The sequence below is a fragment of the Protopterus annectens genome, chromosome 1.part2, assembly GCF_019279795.1.
Source record: "Protopterus annectens isolate FY-2018-M chromosome 1.part2, PAN1.0, whole genome shotgun sequence".
Lineage (NCBI taxonomy): Eukaryota > Metazoa > Chordata > Ceratodontiformes > Protopteridae > Protopterus > Protopterus annectens.
The window spans coordinates 455029556-455050899 of NC_056727.1; the positions used below are offsets into that span (position 1 = coordinate 455029556).

General features: G+C 39.3%; 1 protein-coding gene across 4 annotated transcripts in view; it reads right to left on the reverse strand.

The window, feature by feature from the left end:
* The window catches only part of RIN2 (Ras and Rab interactor 2), a 491380-nt gene extending 470682 nt beyond the window's left edge, over nucleotides 1-20698 (reverse strand). For 2 of the 4 annotated variants that reach the window (XM_044057036.1, XM_044057028.1), the window contains exon 1: nucleotides 20370-20697. In XM_044057036.1, coding sequence (XP_043912971.1) covers nucleotides 20370-20426 — 57 coding nt within the window. In that variant the 5' untranslated portion in view covers nucleotides 20427-20697. Of the gene's footprint in view, nucleotides 1-19448; nucleotides 19719-20369 lie in introns of those variants that run through there. The other 2 variants (XM_044057062.1, XR_006362851.1) reach the window with 2 other exon arrangements.
* Between the last annotated feature and the right edge of the window lie 646 nt (nucleotides 20699-21344).

Genomic DNA, 21344 nt, shown 5'->3' on the forward strand with positions numbered 1-21344 from the left:
GGCTGAAGGGTTAGGTGGCATGTTGGAAGAGGAAGACAGGCATCATGGCAACACTTGACTGTTAATATTCAAGAAGTGGGTGGGAAACTTTAATTACCACTATTACAGCAAGAGGCACTTCATTGAAGGTTGAACGTCGAGCTGGCACCTCGGCGTTTGTGAATATCTACTGCCAATCATTAGCGGACCGGAGTGCCGCTGTGGCGACCCCTAACCGGAAAAAGCCGAAAGACAACAACAACAGCAAGAGGCACTGTTTTATTGATCAAAGTATTTTGAACTCCTGCAATGTAATGCTACTAGCTTCACTCAAAAGAAAATGTCACTCTGTTGCCTTTGCTACAATACACAAACAATACACAAAAGCAAAAAAGGTCAGAAGAACAAAATCTGAAGTCTTCATTTTACACCCACTTCCTTTTGACCCCAAAAACCATGTCTATGTCTTGTTTCCTCTGGTGTTAAATTAATGTTTCTGAACCTTGGTCACTACATACTATACATACATCTTGGCCATGCTATAGCTTAAAATCTCTTACTATCCCATGCTACAAAACAACTGAATACAATCACTCTACATCAGCTCATTCCAGAAGACAGCCATGCACTCTTTTCTCCTACTCTCCAAGACAGGCACACTGGGGTGATAGGAAAGGATACTCTTACTGTATGAATTTACGTGTGCTACTATTTTGTCAATACATTACTAGCCAGCATTAAGCATGCGGGAAAAAGTATACATCCTTAAAGTACAGATACTAAGTCCCTGAAACTGTGTTTGCTTTGCATTAGCTATGTAGCATTTTGCCTTACTATGGACACTGCTTTTTTGAAGTATTTTTTTGTTTTTAGGTTATGCAGTAAATAGGGAACTGGTATGACTACAAGAGCATGGTTCAGTAGTTGGCCCTATTGCTTCCCGCACTAATCAAGTCTTTGCCTGCTGATCTGAACCTCTTTACCCTGGCTTGCATAAGTAGCCTGGGAAATGTATTTAATTTTAGGACAATATATGGTCACTTTAGTTCTTTCACTACCTGCATCAAATCTGCAATGCATATTTCTCTCCTGTGTTTCCAGAAAGAGCCAAGTCATTTCTTAAAAAGGTTCTTAATGTTTGTGAGGTAACTACCTGCGCACCTGATATTGCAGTGCTCAAGCTTTTGCTTGTATCACCATCTAGTGACTTTCACTGGAAATACTGCAATAATCTGCTTGTATGTGGGGATTTTAGCCACATGTCACTGTCTGCAGTCAGAGAGTTTTATGTAGCTTTTAAAATAAGTATTTTGGAGTGTCTGCAGTGACTTCCCTTGTGGTAAACCACCAAACTACCTGTAGTGTTCTTATTTCAAACTATTCTGTTCACATTCTTGCAACTAAAAATTATTTTAGGCTATTCTTATTTTTTTACACATTCTGCCATACTATATTTTTAGGATAGTCTTCTTACTTCGTAATATTGTATTGCTCATTCTTCCAGACTGGACTATATGTAAAATGAAAATTCCACATGATTTTTACTAACATGTGTAATAATGTTTGAAATTCTGACATACTGTCATCACAAATAAATAGTCGCTCGTCTATGAATATATAATAAAAAATCCAATTTGCAACAAAAGCGATCATAGGAGGTTACTAAGCTATCAAACTGGAGGTCATTTCAAGCCAATACCATAGATACTCTAGTCAATACCCAGGACTGTATCCATTAATGATAGCCCATGTCCAGGAAGGTTGTGGGCACTATCTCTGGTAAGAATTTATGGTGCCCCATCCACTCGCCCAGGTTCCTTTTGAACAGTGTCACAGAGGTGCTATGCTTCACATGAACTGGCAGCCTATTCCAAAGACACGGCAGTCGCTGGGAGACAAATCTGTCCCTCCAGCATGTCCTATTCAAGTTACAGGCCATATTTAGGTCCAGGGAACGGGTAGCTCTAGTCCTGTTTGATTTATGGATGTGCAGCAAATTCATTAGGTTTGGGTCGGAGATTGCTCAGTAAGCCAGGCATAAGTCTTTCCTGAGAAGTCTATACAATACTGAGTACAGTGACAGGGACATTAATCGGCCTGTGTAAGGCACGTGCTGAAGTCCTTTGATCTTAGTTAGAAACCTCTGAGATTTCTCCAATTGCTGCAGGTGCTTTGTACTGTACATGCTGAAAGGGGTGCTGTACTCAGTTATGGGCTTGATTAGTGACAAGTATAGAGGGGTTATAACCTCCTTTACTCTAAAGGCGATGCCTTTGCTAATCAAGTGTGCTATGCAGAAAGCCTTCCTTACTACAGTAGACACATGGTGTTCAAAGTTAAGGTCACAGTCTACTTGTGATTCCAGAACTCTTACCACTTTGTAAACTCTTACCACTTTGTAGATACATATGGTATTGTTGTTAATTTGATAGTGTAAATGGATATTGTTTTTACCAAAGGGGATGATTATGCATTTCTTTGCATTCAGTTTGAGACTATGACTAAGACACCAGTCTGTGTAAGACCCTCCTGAAGTATACTGGCATCATTTGGGGATTCAATAATTGCACCCACTGTGCAGTCATCCACAAACTTGGTCAGCCACAGTCCCCTAGTTTTGGCCTGAACTTCTGAGAAGTACATACCAAACAGTAGGGCTCCCAGCACTGACCCTTGTGGCACCCTGCTCATCACAGGTGTGCTGTTTGAGGCACCCACTTTGACAGCGTGTGACCAGTTTGTGACCAGTTGGCAACCCATCTTACAACAAAGGGGTTTACATTCAGTTTGCTAAATGTATCGGTAATGCTTGACTATGGGATTGTGTCAAAGGCCTTTGCTAAGTCGAGGCATACTGTGTGCACAGATTTGCCCTTGTCAGTGGCCCTGTTCACATTTTTGAAAAAATCCACCAGGTTTAACAGGCAAGACTACCCTTGATAAAGCTGAATTGGGCTGGATCCAGTGTTTGAGGTCGCCTATGCCTATTTATGAGGTCCATGATAAGTTCCATGGCTTTACAGATGAGGTTGCTGAGACGTCTTGTCTTTCGGCTTTTCCCGGTTAGGGGTCACCACAGCGGAACTCCGGTCCGTATGGGTCTAGAATTCCCTGGGTCTGTTGCTAGGCCACCTTTGTGGAGGGGAATAACTGTTGCTGTTCTCCATTCCACAGGGACAAAGCCAGTGGTTAGGCTGTAAGTGAACAGGGTACTTAATGGTGATGCTAGGTCATGTTTTAGTTTGTTTAGAAGACAGCCAGGGATGCGGTCTGGTAACATAAAGGCTGTGTTTTTTGCCTTAGACAAGGCTTTAATGAGGTGCTCTTCAGATATGTAGGGTGGGGGGGGGGCCAAGGTTTGTGATAAGTTTAGAGGGGATAAGGGAGTGAAATTTTCGCCATATCTGTCCGCTAGCAGGCCCTGCTGTCTCTGCAGGATCAGTGTGTGTGATATCGTAAGTCACTAGTTCAGCACATGCTTGGGTCCTACCGTTTAAGCTACATACAGGCCTTATTGTAGTAACTGTGTTACAGGAAAAATTTGTCCATTTTTAAAGTTAATCATAAAAATGTTTACATAAGTGGGAATGACAAATACCCTCAAGGATATGCCTTCTTTTTGTAAAACTATTGGTTCTTAGGTACAAAACAGCTGTTAGGCAGTCAAAATATAATAGATTTAAAACATATGGTGTGGACCCTTTTTACACTTCTCTTTAACATCCAATAAAATTTGCTTTTTCAAAAAAAAAATCCTATTAGTATCTCCAATATATGGTTCCATTTCTACCCCACATGCTTTAAAAACACGAATTAACATGATACCCTTTCTGTATGTTACTGACTTTTATCGTGATACAGAGGACTAACCATGCGGATAAAAACATTTTCTTGCTCCTTTGGCAGTGCATAAAAGTAAAGGTCACATGAAAACTTCAAATACAAAGATTGTACAGCTGTACCAGTTAACACATTTCAGTTTCATTACAACACACTTAACAAGTTCTGAGTATATTGTTGCAAATGAGAGGATTTTAAAGGAACATACTTACTCTTATTCAACAATTTAAGACTAATTTGTTTACATCTTTCTTTACCACATAGGACTGGGACTAAATTCCCACTTTTATCCACTTTAATACAAAATAAACGACTTTATTTATTTATTTTTTGGGGGGGGGGGGACTGAAAACTCATTAACTCTCTCCACTGTGAATAAGTAAAGTACAAAGGTCTTCAAGTTCTAACTTTTTAAAACAATCTTTACTTTGTTTATTAACACTTTTTTAATCATTACAAAAGCATGATGAACTCTGGTAGGTAGAGGATTTGATTGCTCAGTTAAACCATTCAGATGGACCAAGTTGGAACAAATGTTAAATATCAACATGGTGAAACTGCAAAAAGAGAAAAATGAGTAAGAAAGAAATCTAATATCCTCACCTTGGATGATAGGAATGTCAGTCTGTGGGAAGTTCAACTGTACCCACTTTGCCTGCATGACTGTTACCTCTACTGAGAGGCACTGAATTTAAATTTGTAATGTTTATACAGAAAGATGTAGATGAATAACCATGTCATTCCAAAGAAACACTCCCAGACACTGATTCCTTAATACGAAAATGAGATTGTGAAAAATGTCAGTGTAAACAATGTTCCTGTTGTTGTGTGCCCTCCTCTCTTCACCTTTTCTCATGAGACTTCTGGTATCTTTAGGTAAGAATGTTTCACCTATGGTAATCATCTGTACCTCACTGGAATTTCTGTTTCTTTCTCTGTAAAACTTCTGTTTCATGTTTTCAAATGGTTGACTTGTATGCTGCATTACACTGCTTGCAGACATCAATATTTGTATTTTGTTTCAGCAGGTCCTGCAGCTCAGTACAGCAATTCACTAACACTTCAATGCTTTTTTGTCTCATTCAGTCAATACCAGCAACCCATCTTTTGTACATTTTGAAGCTATTTTTTACCACCTTTCATCGATGTCTGCCTTATCTTCAGTTCAGCCAGGATGGTTTATCAATACATAGATGTAATTCAAATTGTGTCAACAGTATCTGATAATCATAAAACTTATTTGCCTCCTTCTTTGTAGTAAAAAACAGTAGTATTAATAAAATTCCTTCTAACGTGTAGCATCTTTGCCAAACTAGGTCTAAAACTGAAACTCTGTAATGCACGTTGCTATGTAATATGTCTGGGAGAATATTAACAGTATCTAATTATCATAAAACACATTAATTTCCTTCTTTGTAGTAAAAAAAAGTAGGATTAACAAGATTCCCCAAATCATTTCCTTCTAACTTGTAGCATCTTTGCCAGACCCTATGTCTAAAATTGAAATTCTGTAATGCAGGTTGTTGGCTACATAAAACATCTAGGATGACATTAAGCAAACTTTTACATTTTCCATGTGAAAGTATGAGGTCCACTCCCTTAAATGCACAAGAAATTTGACTTTAAGAATGCACTGCAAATGTGAACTGTTTTCCTGGATTTTGACCGATCCACCCATACCCATATAAGTTTCACTTGATAACACTATATAGAGGAAATCTATAAATTGTGGCTTCCCAGAGTTTCACAAACCTCACTGTCAGAACTGTGCTTTCCATTGCAGTCTTACCAACAGTAACTAGTAACTTGCTAAGACTACTCTATACTCAGACACAATCTTATGGTAATACCCTGCCATCAGTCAGACCTATGTAACACATCAAAAGTTTCAATTACTAATCACTCTTAAAATGAGCCAACTGCAACACATTAAATAATGACAGCCATAAGCAAAGCAATGTTTCTTTGAAAGATGGATGTTAACAGTTAATATATCACAAGTCAAGATATAAACCATCCTACAAAAGTTTTTGAAACTGAATAATGAAATTATTTGCTGAAATAAATTACTATGCAATGCACTTTGAAATTTAAGCATGCAAATAACTACATTCCTACACAAAGATGTATTAAAAAACAGACAAATGGCATTTACATTTATTTATTTGCATTTGGTTACCAGGAAAGTCTGACTGGGTCATGCAAGACCCCTTTTTAGCAGAGGCCCGGGGAGGAAAGCTCCATAAATATACTTAGTGAAGGCGCAAATTACAAAAAGATTATATCAGACATTTTGTGAACATTTGAAATAGAATGGTTACAGATTCAATACAGACTGGAAGGTAACACAAACATAACTAATATCAACAATTGCAGCACACATAAGAGTATACATTAGCTGAAGGTAAAAATGCATCCATTGTAAATAGCGTGGCAATCCAACAACATGAGGCGGTAATCTGAAAATACAATTATAAAAGCAGTTAAAGCAAAATTTTCATTAAATATTAAATGAGGCATACATCAGATAAGACAAGGTTGTATAAAGAAATAAAAGCATACATATGTATTGGGATGGATAAAAAGGTAAACTGACTTTAAAGGGAAATCCACTACAATAACGGTGGCAAGTAACAATGCCTAGAGAAAGGACTGGGTTAAAGAGTTGGCTACAGGTATTCTATCTGAAATGCAAACATGACTAAAACTGGAAGTGATATGTTATAGGCTATGTGTGCTGTGATAAGCAGCAGTTAAGGAAAAGTCAAAAAGGGAGGGATAGGAGTTAAGGCGTAGTAGTTAGGGTATGCCAGTTGTGGGAGAGTATGGACAGGATTACAAGAAGAGAAAGAGATCAAGAGTTAACGTTGACAGAGCTCCAAAGTCTCTGAATGTGTACAGATCTAGAGGATTGAGTATAAAAGTGGTTGACAGGGGAATGCATTGTTAATCTACATTATCAGAGTTGCAGAAACTAAGAGGTTCAAGTTTAACACCAACAGTTATGAAAAGAGCAAAATTACAGAGTTACTAATGAGAGGAGAATTTCTAATAATTTGGAAAAACGCTACTGGCTATCTGGTCCTATTCCTATAACTACCTGAATATTTACTGTTATCGATCTATCACTAAACTTTTATAATACTTTAACAGTTGCAAAAAACTGACAGAATTCTTAGACATAAACAACATTTTCAGTCGGCAAGCTTATTTGTTTCAGTCTATAAAATCTAAAGTATACTTCAAGAGGTAAGCAACGACTTCAACTGACTACAGTTTAGTAGTAACTTATCTTCAATATCTGTTTCCATTTTACCACATATGTTTTAAAGGCTTGAACTAACATGAAACTAGTTCTAAATTTTATTAACTTTTGTACTGATACAACACAGCACACATAAGAGTAAGCATCAGCTGAAATGAACTTCCTTAAGACAAGATAATTTGAGAAAATAGGAAGGGGTATCTTGAAAAAAATCATCAATGGCATTTACCCAGCGAAAGTACAGAAAGTTTTAGTCCAGTTAAGGCAAAATAAATAAACTGCTCAATTTTATACAACTTTAAACATTTTTTTACAACTTACAGATAACAGAATAGTCAGTCTTTACACAGACTATTTGATTATTTGCATTCGCTTACCTGGAAAGTCTGACTGGGCAAAAAAAAAAAAAAAAAAAGCAGAAGCCAGGGGAGAAAACTTTAGAAATAAAAATACAAAATGGAAGTACAAGTTTACAGAATTTTATTTATTTACCCTTTGGTGTTACTTTGTTGACCAGGTTAGTCCCACGAGGCTTGCTGCCTCTCTTCAGGGTTTCAGGGGAGAAGTGGAGCAGGAGTCTATTCCACAGAATGGGGAGTCTCTGGGACACAAATCTGTCCTGCCAACACGTCCTACTGATGTCAAAGACCAGGTTGAGGTCGTGTGTGCGGGTTACTTGAGTGGAGCTTGACTTGCGGATATGCAGCAGTCCCATCAAGGTGGAGTCTGTGATTGCTTTGTATGCCAGACACAGGTCACCTCTGAGGAGTCTGTAGGAGCCTGAGTAGAGTGACAGGGCTTTTAGCCTATCTGTGCAGGGTATACATTTGAGGCCCTGGATTCTCCTGATGAGGAACCTCTGTGGTCTCTCCAGCTGTTGCTTGTGCTTTGTGAGGTACATGCCAAAGGGGAACTATATTCAATAATGGGTCTTATAAGGGAAGACTACAAGCATGTTATGACCATCTTGTCCCTGGATGAGATATCCTTACTAATGAGGTGGGCCATGTAGAAAGCTTTCTATACAATGGAGGCAATATGATGGTCAAAAGTCAGTTTGCTATCAACCTGGGTGCCCAAGTCCCTCACGACTGATTGCATACTTAGGACCTTGTTATTAATGTGATCATTTGTGGGGACATCACTCTCCCCAAAGGTGATGATGATGCATTTTTTGGCATTCAGTTTGAGGACATGTTTCTGGCACCAGCCATTTGCTTGGGTGAGACCCTGCTTGGAGGATGTCCACATCACTAGGGAAATTGATGATAGCGCCCGGCTTGCAGTCATCTGCAAACCTGGTCAGCCATAGCTCACTGGTTTTGGCCAGCACCTCAGAAAAGTATATCCCCAACAACAAAGGCCCCAAGAACGATCCCTGGGGTACACCGCTCTTTACAGATCGACTGCTTGAGGTGGCTTCTCCTATTTTGACTAGGTGGGTTCTATCGGTAAGCCAGTTTGCTACCCATTTGGGAACATACAGATTGATGCCCAGTTGAGAGAGTTTATCTATTATACTTGAGTGGGGAACAGTAGATGGCTCTGGTCAGGTCAAGGTAGGCGGTGTGCACCGTCTTCCCCTCATCCATGGCTTGGGTGATTGTCTCAAAATAGTTGACCAAATTTAACAGGCATGACCTCTCCTTGACGAAACCAAACTTTGTGGGACTGAGTGTTTGGAGGTTGCCAATGTCCTTGTTAATGAGGTCCATGATAATCTGCTCCATGGCCTTGCAGATCAGGCTAGTTAGGCTGAAGGGTCTATAACTTCCTAGATCAGTGGACGCTCCACCTTTGTGCAAAGGGATGACAGTGGCTGTCCTCCACTCAGCTAGGTCGAAGCCGGTACTCAGACTTTGGTTGAATAGGGTGCCTAATGGTGCTGCAAGTTCCTGCCTGAATTCATGTAGGATGCAGCCTGGGATGTTATCCGGTCCCATGGAGGCTGTATTTATTGCCTTTGAGAGGGCAGTGATGACTTGCTCCCTAGAGATAAGGGGTGGGTGGCAGGTGCTGGGGATGTCCTGATTTACTGATGTGGGGACAGAGGGGTGAAGATTTCACCGAACCTGTCTGCCGGCAGGTTGGTTATATCTACTGCGTTTATTTATGTGGTGTCCGTGAACACCAGTTCTGAGCAGATCTGGGTGGTTCCCTTGAAATTGTGGACATATGTGAAGAAAGCCTTCTGATTATCTTTAGTAGAGGTGGCCAGTTTGGACTCGAAGTTTGCTTTGGAGGATTTTACTAGTGCTCTTATTTGCTTGTTCAGGCTAAGGAGAGATTGGTTCCAGTCAGGCACCTGCTCCTTCTTGGTCCTGGACAGCAATTTTTTCCTTTTATTATAGAGTTCATTTATTTCAGATGTCCACCAGACAGGTTTACTCTTCCTTGAGGAGGATGATTCTGTCCTGTCAGGTATTCCTGATTCCATGCAGATATATAAATGCTCATATAGTACTTTGCAGTAGGTTTGAACATATGTGCCATTTCCTATGGAGGGGGAGGGGCTGTGAAGCTGTTTATACCTTCCCTCAGGAGGTTGTAATCAGCTTTGGAGAAGTTTTTTGTTTGACCCTAACTTGGGCGAGGTGGGGGGGGGGGGGGTGTCGAGGGAGATGGTGATATCAAAAGTGACCACTTTGAGGTCGGATCTTACCAGGGAGGATGACACTGTAGGGATGCTGCAGTGGTTACTTACATTGGTGAATACCACGTCCAAGATATTTTCACCTCTTGTGGGGGTGTCGACCTCTGCATTGACGAAATCAAGGAATCTCTGGGCATTTATATTTTGGCATGAGTAGTTCTTCCAGTCTATGGTGCGTAAAAATCAACTGCCAATCATTAGCGGACCGGAGTTCCGCTGTGGCGACCCCTAACCGGGAAAAGCCGAAAGAAACAAACAAACAAAGTTCTTTCAGTCTATGGTTGGACAGTTAAAGTCGCCCAGGATCAGGGTAAAGGGTTGAATCTTGATAGATTCGAAAAGGTCCAGATAGGTGGAGTGGGCATCTTGATTCAAAGTTGGGGGCCTGTAGCTAGCTATGATTTGAACAGGGGTCCTGTCAATGGTTAACTTCACCTGAAGTGTCTCCTGTGCGCCATAGTGTTTGACCAGCCTGAGGTGGTATCTCTTTTATATATATTGCAACTCCACCTCCTTTTGCTTTGCTGCCCAAGGTTTGGGATCTGAATCTATGACAGGATCAGTAATCTGGTATGGCTAGGGTGATCTCCACAGCTTTGAACCAGACATTGCTCCCAGGTTGCCCCTGAAAAGGGGTTGCTTGTCCAGTGGGCCTTCCTGGTTAAAAAATAGGTATTACAATTATTACAAATAACAAAATAATTATTAATCTGGTTAAATACATAAATAAATAAATAAATAATTATGAATGTACTAAAAACAACAAACAAAAAAAAATGAATAATGGATCACTGCAAGCAAGTTCAGGGGTATGCTGGCTTTCAAAGTTGTGTATCATATTCAATGCGCAAATATAATACCATGACTCTGGAGGTAGAGAAAGCCTAATTTTTTTTTTGTATACACAAACATACAATGTTAGTAGGTAGGAAAAGTCCATGAGTGATGCTGCTCCAATACTATCAGGAGAGATGTGCATTTCTAACATTGTTCACAAGACAATGTTTAAAGTAGTTGTCCATTCTCTAGCAATCTCAAAAGAAATTATATGGCAAGTACTTGACATCATTTTGAAATGTTTTTTTTAGGCTACTTCAACTCCGCGTCTGCCACCCTCCACCCCTCTCTTCCTAGGGAACTGTCATATAGGCAGTTATCAGATTTTTTTTGGTTAACTCCATAACCTCAAAGCCTGCTGGCTGACATAAGTACCAGCATCACTGTAGAAGTATTCTATGCTCTCTCCTTGTATGTGCATGCTTCCACACACATGCCTGCTAGGGATACCCATCACCAGTTTGGAACATTAAGCCTACTTTATTGATCCTACGGTCATCGCTTTTATGCAAATCTATGGCTACTCGGAAGCATTCTGTCAACCAAGACATCATTCCCCACCCCCAGAATGGGGAACTGGCATGAACGACACTCTCTCACCCTCTTCCAATGCAGAAGCCACTATGCAATCTCAGGTTCTCTGTGCCATATTCAAGGCTTCATCCTTCTAGCCCACAAAGCCAAAGCAGGAATTTCATTTCTTGACTTCTAAACTGCTGTGCAGTACATTTTTACTTTTATCCAGGTTGACATTTCTACACTTAAACAAAAAGGTAATAACAACTGTCTCAGTCTTTCCATTTATACTTTATTTATGTATTTTTACTTCATTTACACTTTACTGACCAGGTTAGTCACAGACAGATATAAGAACGTTACTAAGTTAGTTGCACAATTCATAAGTAGTTGGTAGGCATGCAGTCCAGGAAACCATTCATACGCCTAGGCAAAATTTATAACTGCTCCAAAGCACTGTCTGGTTAAGTGACTTGCTCAAGGTTTCAAAATGTCCATTATGAACTGCATTGTTTGCTCTTTCTTTATGTTCTTTTGCTGCTCAAAGTTAAGACTAGTTTCCTTGCAAATTGTTTTACTAAAATGGACATAAGTTTTACATTTTTTCTCAATGCCTGCAAGATTCTTGCATCAGTCACACTGTTTCAGCCATCCAAGACACCTTGATGCTTTTTGAATGCACTTTACTCGTTCAAATTAATAAAGGTTTTGATATACTGTTTCTCTAAATGTTATACATCTCAAATATAATCAATAGTTTCCATAAAATCTGGCATACTCCTAGCATAACTACTCTTCACTTGCACAAACAAATCAAAAACAAAGTGCAGAATCCCTTTGTACTGCAAAAGTTTGACCTTAACTGTGAACTTGCAGCTAAATCTTAATTATAGTTGCAGTAACAAACAATGCATTATCTTTGCATTCCAATTCAGAAAATAAACAAGATGCAAACTTTCCACAACAAAAATGTCATGCATTTTCAAACTATGTCAACTATTACAAACTACAGTTGCTGCTTTATAATTCTTCAGTTGCATATAAACAAACTATCCAATCTAATCTTAAACACAAAATATTTATTTTATTTTACATTTATTAACCAGGTTAGGTGCACTGGTCTGTGGACCCTTTTCCAGCTTATATAACATGGATTGAACAGTGAAATAATGAACCTATGCAAAATTTCTAATTACCTCTAAGCAATGCCAATGACTTGCCCAAGGTTGCACAGCAGGTAAATGAAGTCTGGGGGATCAAACCCTCAACCACAGAAAGTAGCTCATTAATAGCATTAATCCTCTGTGTGAACACAAACTGGTAACGTTATTACCAGTACAAGTACAGAGACAATACACGTATCAAATGCTAAGCTTCAGTAATAAATGTGTTTACTAAATTGGTACAAACCTTCGGCAAAGTTTAGTTTGTTCATCCTTGTTTATAAGCTCAACTTTCTAAGTTTAATAGTAGTTATTCTGGTCCATCATGGCAGACACATTTACAGGATTAGTTATATTTAAACTAGCTCCTTTTACGGCAGTGCTTTCTAAACACTACAATATATACACTTGATTGTCCCTTCCCCTATTTCACTAAATGCTTAAAAACTCAGCATGCATGTAACCTTCCAGACTGGTTGAGCAGACCATTCATCATGCCCCAACTTCTGCAGGTGCACAGCCTGATGGTTTTACTGCAATGTCACTTCTCTTTCCTTCAGCTAAACTACTCCATGTAGGCGAGTACCAGGGTGTGCAATCCCCAGTGACTGCTTGAAACACTAGTGGCTTCCACCTCACCAATACATATCTCTGGTTCATGCTAAAAAAATGCTAATGAGATGTTTATTCCTATCCTAACACTTTTCACTTCTCACAACATTTTTTATGCATTTTACACTAGGGTATATGGCTAGGCCAGTGACCAAATTCAGCCACAATCCAGGCGTTACAGCACTGTTTACGGAAACTACACAACAATAAAATATAACAGATAAAGATAATGGCAGTGCAATATTAGAATAATAAAGTCTAGAAATCAATAAAGCATTGCCCTAGAGCAGTGCTACAGCTTTAACACAGTCTATTACTGGAACAATGTGACTTGACTCTTCAGATCAAATTTGTGTTAGCCAAAACATTTACACATATGCACTATAGATTAAATTTGTATTACTATTACACAAAATTGATAGCAATCTGAAACTGAGGCACAGTTACATAAAAAGTAGTTTTCTTATGCTGATGTATTAAGTCACACTATTCTGACAATTATATTCTAATTTCTGATGTAACTTACTCCAGAGTTTGCTAGTATACACTGGATAACATCCATCGTCATATTTACTCCTTGACTTAGGAATACGAAGTAAACTTCCCGTAGAAAGTAAAAGCCAAAGCAGAGCACTTGGGAGTATGCAGAAATTTATAAGCAAATTTCAACTGTTGTAAGACTGTTGTAACAACAACAGCTGATTAAATTCTAGCCATAAGGCCATGAAAGGCTAAGGAGTGTCATTTTCCAACAGTGATGTTCTGAGTAATCCAAGTAACCTTACAAATCTCACTTGTCCCCCATTTGGAGTCTGTCCCAACTTTGGCTCAAAATTTTTCTATGTCCCTTGAAATTCCCTCCTAAAATATGTGTTTTGGGGAGAAATGTGGAAGATTACACTTCATAAATAATGACAATTAGTTACAAACTTTTTTATTTCAGAAAATGCATGTTGATTCATTCTGTTATTCTGTCAACTTCTCGGGTTAATAGTAATAACATTTTAAAAGATGCCCCTGATTATGTCTTGATTTGTCCCTGACTGAAAAGATAAGAGGCTGAGAACTTTGTTTACTCTATTGAAACTCATTTATGTACTTATTGACATTTAATTGCTGAGGAAAACTTGACTCAGTGGGTACCCATTTTCAGAGGAGGTACAAGAAGAAAGGCTCCAAACTATTACAAAATATTTTAAGAACAATAATTTTACAATCTTCAAAATAATACAAAAACAACTACAGTTTAAATAATTATACCAAATTACACATAATGTGAAAAAATGGTTAGGAATAGATGCAACTTGCATGACGATTTATTAAGAGGAACTGTAGAAAGTTTATAAAAACTAAAGAAAGTTAATATAACACAAATAGGCGATGCAATGTGAAGTGGAAGAAAAAAACAGGGTTACTGTATATTTAGTTAGTGAGTCAGGGGAAAGAAATTGAAGTAAGTGAGTGGGTAAGTGAAGGAGGGGGAGTACGGAGAATTAAAGAATGAACAGGTAAATGTTAATGTTAATCTGGGGTTGAGCAAGAACACAGACAGATTTTTATCTAGAAAGTCTTTCAGAATGGTTTTAAAGGACTGGGGGGGAGGTGGTATTGATCTTATGGATACAGGTAAGGAGTTCCAGGCCTTAGCAATATGGTATGAGTACAGACCATGCCCAGCAGATTTGATAGGTTTGTAGAGAAAAAGAGAGAGAGGAGTTTTTGGATACTGGACTGTAATGACCAAATCGAAACATAGTTGTATAAAATGATATTTAATCATGGACAAGCAGATGAAAACTGGATAATTTCATAGGTGGTAATAAGATATTATATGCTAGTTGATGGGATAGTTCTAACCAATTTAAGCTTTTAGTCTTATACAGGGATGGAATCTAAAAGGGGTATTTGCTGCAAATGTATCCACTTTATTATAGCATTGTTCAAGATTTGCTTTTTGTGATGCTTAGATATTAGTAAGGATGTCAGCTCCACAAAGTAGTGAGGGGATGAGGTTAAGTAGTGGCAAGTATAGTTTTATTTGCACTGGTGTGGAAGTCTTTGGCTCTATAAAGTAGCCTTACGTTTTGTGCAATTTTGCATATGGAGGTCAGATTTAAGATTATCATCCACCATCATCCCTAACAATTTGCTATTAGAAGTGAATTTAATGGTTGTATTATTAAGAAAGAGGTTTTTAAAATTGTATTTTTTCATGAGAGAGAGATATGATGAAAAAGATATGTAGCTTTCTTGGGGGGAGCATGAGTTGCAAGTTACAAAGACATGTTTCAGTCGCTGTTAAAACTTCCTGAGCAAGTTTTTGGAGATGTGCCAAGTTATCTAATGTGCAGTGTGTGGAGTCATCTGCATATTATATTAGAGAGGCCTGTTGTGTGGATGTGTGGAGGGTGTTGGTAATAATATAGGTTCATAGGTTCATACTAGTCTATCTGCCCTAGGGCATTTATAAGCCTAGCCAGAATGTGTTTGGCTTTCGCCACCCATTTTAAATTTATTTTGCTATGCCCTTTTTCGAGGTTAGTATACTGTGCCTCTGTCTAACAGTGACACAGAAGTAATACCCGGGGTAAACCTACGATCTCCCATCCACTCATCAAGATTCCTCTTGAAGAGAGTCAATGAGGGACTCTGCCTAACCTGGACTGGGATTTTATTCCAGAGTGAAGGGAGCCTCTGGGTTATGAATCTGTCCCTCCAGCATGTCCTATTTATTTCAGTGCTGAGGTTCAAGTCTCTCGAGCGCGTAGCTCGATGGGATTTGGATTTTCTGAGGTGCAGCATGTCCATTAATTCTGGGTTGGACATGGCTTTATACGTCAGGCACAGATCGCCTCTGAACAGGTGGTATGCCACTGAGTAGAGCTGGAGTTTCTTTAACCGGGCAGCATATGGCATCTGTTTGAGCCCTTTGATCCTCTTGGTGAGGTACTTTTGGCGTCTTTCCAGTTGCTGCAGGTGTCTGGTAAGGTACATCCCAAAAGGGGCATGAGGGATGAGTAAAGAGGCACGATGACCTCCCCTGATCTAGATGTGAATCCCTTCATGATTGGGTGGGCTATATAAAATGTTTTCTAACCACTTTGGCCACGTGGTTGTCAAATGAGAGATTGCTATCAACTTGGGTCCCCAGGTCCCTAATTACTTCTTCTGTACTTAATGGATTACCACCTATGTGGTAATTTGTGGGCACTTTGTTTTTGCCAAAGGGGATGACTATACACTTTTTGGCATTTAGCTTGAGGCCATGGCTCTGGCACCAGTTGTCTGTTTCTATGAGGCCCTTTTGGGGATGCTTGTGTCGGCTGGAGAGTCGATTATGGCCAGTTTGCAGACATCTGCGAACTTGGTCAGCCACAGTCCTTCCGTGTTGGCCTGTACCTCCGAGAAATATATACCGAACAAGAGAGGTCCCAGGACTGAGACTTGTGGGACACCACTTGTAACTGGTTTGGAGTCTGACATGGCTCCAGCAATTCTAACCATGTGGGTTCTGTCCTTGAGCCAGTTTGCAATCCATCTAGTGACATAGGGGTTTATATTTAAGCTGGTGAGCTTATCTATAATGCCCGAGTGGGGTATTGTATTGAAGGCTTTTGCGAGGTCCAGGTAGGCTGTGTGGACCACCTTCCCCTCGTCAATGGCCTTGGAGACTGTTTCAAAGAAATCAACCAGGTTTAAGAGGCAGGATCTGCTCTTAACAAAGCCGAACTGGGTAGGATCCAGTGTCTGTAGGTCCCCAATATCTTTATTTATGAGGTCCATGATGATCCTTTCCATAGCTTTGCAGACCAAGCTAGTCAGGCTTATGGGGCGATAGTTTCCAGGATCCGTTGAGGCACCACCTTTATGGAGAGGGACCACTGATGCTGTACGCCACTCTTTGGGCACATATCCTGTAGTAAGGCTGAGATTGAACAGTAGTTTTATGTTTGGGTTTAGCTCTTCTTGGAGTTCATGTAGGACGCAGCCCGGGACACCGTCTGGTCCCATTGATGCTGGGTTTTTTGCTTTGGAGAGGACGGCTCTTACCTGAGCATCTGTGATGTCAAGGGGGCAGCACTCTGCTGGGATAGATATTTGCCCTTTTGGTGGGGAGGGGGGGGAGAAGTTTGCGCTGAAACTGTCAGCTAGGATGTTGGCAATGTCTGTGGGTTCAGTGTATTTTTTGTCATTTTGGACTAATTCTGACCATATATTAAACAGGAGGGGACAAAGGACAGAGCCGTGCTAAACACTGGTAGTGACTGGGAGGTATGGAGAGAGGGTGGATTGCCATTTTACTGACTGACACCAATTGGACAAGCAGCTTTTGAACCACAGAACGGTGGGCTGAGATAGACCTAGTAAGGCCATCTGACGTAGACGTTTACTGTGACAAACTGTGTCAAAGGCTTTGGACAGGTCTAGAAATAAACACACTAGTTTGCAGTTACCTCTTTATTAACAACATCTACAAAGGTTAGAAGTGCAGTGTTAGTACTACAGGAGGGACAAAAGCTGTGTTGTGTGGGGGATCTGAGTTCTTCCTGCAGCAGATAGTTTGGCAAGTACTTTGGACAGCAGGGATAAGACTGCTACATGCCTAAAGTTAGTGTTGTCTGTTGAATGTACTCCTTTGTGTAGAAGGATGATTTGTGATTTTTTTCCAGAGAGAGGGACAGTGAAATTCCTGGACTGACGTATTTATAAAATTGAGACAGGATAGACAATGCAATCAGCTGTTATTTTAAGGTACTTGCTTTAAAGGTCATCAGGTAACGTACAGTATGGTTTGAGTTTGTTTAGTTTGTATAGGATGGTGGCACAGGATGTAGTGATATGTGGCTGTTGGGCAGGGTTGAGATTAGATGTTGGGAAATCCTTGTTTAGCTGCGCTATACTATCTATGAAATAAGAGATTAATTCTATAGCAGAGATGCAATGCTATTTAGGATATTTAAGAAAGCTGTATTGAATTCATTTTGAGCATAATCCAAGTGGAGGATTTTTAGGATGTTCCAATTAATAGAGGACAAGTTAGTAATGAATATTTTTGTGTTAAAAATATACACAACCTGCCCAAGTTTATCAACAAGTTGTTTAAGCGGATGTGTGAGATGTCTGGTTGTATGGCTTGGGAGTAGGTCTGACTCTATGCTGTAAATTTGACTTAATACTATGTTTGCCTAGATGTTGAAGGAATTTGGAAAGAATACAACTTCCTAGAAATTTTGATAATGAAATGAAAACAAGACAACTAAGGGATGGTAGGTAGCTGTTTAATGCAAAGGACAGCCCTCCTTGATATAGGAAGAGAATGCCAGCTCTTTCTCAGATAGTGAGGGCAAGGTAATTTTCGATAAAATCTGTTAATTTTGAAATTACACAGAACTAAAATGACAGCATGACATCTGATAAACTGTAGAATTGAGACAGTTCAGAAGTGCAAATGCTATACGATTACTGCCTACAACATGAGAGATTTACTTACATGTAAGAGATGGAACATGAATACTCACGTTTGTTAAATTCTCTTTCCAGTAAAACAGAACAAAAAGTTGCAATAGTTATGTTGTTTAAAATGTTTTGGGAGATGTATTTATGTGATGAGATATAAATGCACACATACAGTTTTCTTAACGTTATATCTTGTAACTGTACAAAAAAGCTGTGAAAGATATAACATTTGAAATAACAAGAAAAGTAACATATTTAGAAACTTATGCATGAAGCTTTTTTAACTCACATATTAGTGAGGGCGAGTCATTGTCCCTACGACTATGTTTAGCCCACCCCCCTTTCCTAGCTCAAATATCCTTATTATTACATCAAACAAAGCAAATAAACAATTTCTGAACAGCTGCCCTACAAAACCGACTGCAAGCTTGCAACCTTAAACTTTATGGTCATTAGCACTCATTTGTGACAGACAAGTTGTCAACTATTTTTGTGACTGATTAGCTTCACAGATAACATTTAGGTGTGAATGAAACTGGAAAGTTCTAGATCAGATTTTTTTCTCCTGTTCATCCCCTAAACTGCCTAAAACACTGCTAGACAGAATGTGCTGTAGACTGCATTTCTCCCAACCCCTCCCCATGAAACCGAATAAAACATCAGACATGAAATTACTAAACTTTTGTTGTAGAAACAGAGTTGAGGTTGCTTTCTTCTAGCGAAACTGACATATTCATTTCTCAAACCTACCAAGTTCCTTTTCTTATCATTTAAAAATTACTACATTCCCTTAGCACATAAACATGACTTTGTGTAATCGTATCTTCTTAAAACGCTTGACCATTTCCAAGAATGGTGTATGTTTTGACTCAATCTGTATTCAGCATGGTATATTTTCCATGTTCTTTTAACTTGCCTATCTCTGCGTTCCTCTGCTTGTTGCCTTAGCAGTGCAACCACATTCCAAAACATAAGAGATGCACAAAATAAACACGCCGCAGGTTCTACCAATGTGTACATATATGTGTACATTATAACAGACTTAAAAGAATTAGCGGAACTAAAACATATTAAAGAAACGAGCAGCTGCATTATAACAAACAGAATTATACAGTAAGTATCCTACCTTGCACAACTCTAAGTAAAACCAGTATAAGCAGGCAGTATTCCTAGCCTACACCAACACCACCAGAGCAGCGTTTCCACAAGTTAATATTGAGCATTTTCAATACACCGCGTTCAACTATTTACTTTTAGCAAAGCACAGCTTTTCTTCAAAGCACTGAGTTTTCAGAATTCTTGCTCAAAAGACATGAGCCGTCCAACAGAATGATACGATCCAAGTGAGATAAAGCCACACTTGACCAGATATATTCGAGCAAGAAGCCAGGAAAAGTGACCTGCAAAAGACGCATACTGCTGAGGAACAAACAGTTCTGCAACAATCCATCCAAAGCCAAAGATTGGACGAAAACTCTCGCCACCCCCTACCCCTTTTTAAAAAAAAAGTATGCAGAAACAGAGAAATCAAAACACATTCGAGAAACATGTCTTATTACTATTCAAATAGTAATATGAAATCAAAACACATTCAGGAAACATTTCTTATTACTATTCAAATAGTAATAAGAAATCAAAACACATTCGAGAAACATTTCTTATTACTATCTGAATACTAAGAAGAGCGGACAGATGTTGAATCTGGATCTTATATCAATGATGTTTTCCGGAAAAGAACTTCATAACGTTTTATAACAAAGCGAAGTAGAGAAGAGGTTCGGCCTTTTGCCGTCCTGTATTCGCAGAGCTTTAAACGGTGAACAGACTAACCATCAACTATATTGTCCCAAGCAGCTTAGAAAGTCTGCTTTTGTTTCGCTTGGTACGGCAGTACACAGTAGCGATGTTTTCAAACATTGAGATTTTTTTTAATTTCATTTAATCAACTACAATCCCACATAGCATACATGAATCAAGCACAATCCCCACAACGGCAACGCATGCAAGTGCCCAAGAGATAAACAAAATATCCATACGAATAATTTACCTTAAAGAAACTTCCTTTTCCATCCGGCCGGCAGGTTTCTAGCATCTCTGTCGACATATTTTGTTCTCAGTTGGCTCTACTGCTTTGGGTGAACTTGTGAAAGCAGAGACATTAGAGGTTACCACAAGCTGTAGGAAATTCCATCGTGAGCCACAAGAACAGTCACAACAAAACACTCAGCCAAAACACTCTTCCGTCAACAACAGCTTTTCTCTCTCTCTTGTCATTGCAACAATCCCACTTAAATCACAAGCTCGTGTTTCTCTACGGCTACGCCGTTGCCTTGTAACCATGTGCTCTTAAGAACTAGGCACGTCTTTCCTCTGGACCTGTTGACAGGGCAAATACCTTACTGCCTATTCCAGACTTTTGGTATCTAACATTATACTGAAGTTCAGTATTGCGTAGCAAAACATGTTTTGGTGCGTACTACAATACTAAAACGGGTTTTAACCCAGAAGACAGGATAACAACACTAGGGAAGAAAATAAAGTTAAGTACTGCGTTCAGGTGTCGCCAGATAGCATAACATGTGCTGAAACTCGCCCCAGCCGATAATATAATATACAGTCATCGTGCCCCTCCACTGTCCAGATCTTTGCCTCGTGTTTTAATTATGCCCCTCTTAAAATTTGTGGTTTTCTGGCAAAAAGATTGAGGACTGAAATCGCATTTGCGCTTCAGAACATGCACACTAATGCAAAACTTGTTATTCTAGAAACGTTCTAAGCTTATAGGGCAATATTTAAAACATGTCCCTATTTTTTTACCTTTAACCCCATTATTCTTTGTCTTGTTTTCTTAAACTTAGAACCTGTACACAATCAGCCTATTTAGTAGCAATCCATAAATAATGCGCGTCATTATTTTGCAGTTAAATAACTTGGGGGACATATTCAACCTCTAAATGCAAGTGTGCGGGGCGGTAGCACGCATTTTTTGAAGGCTATGACACCTGAAAGTCAAATGTGTGTC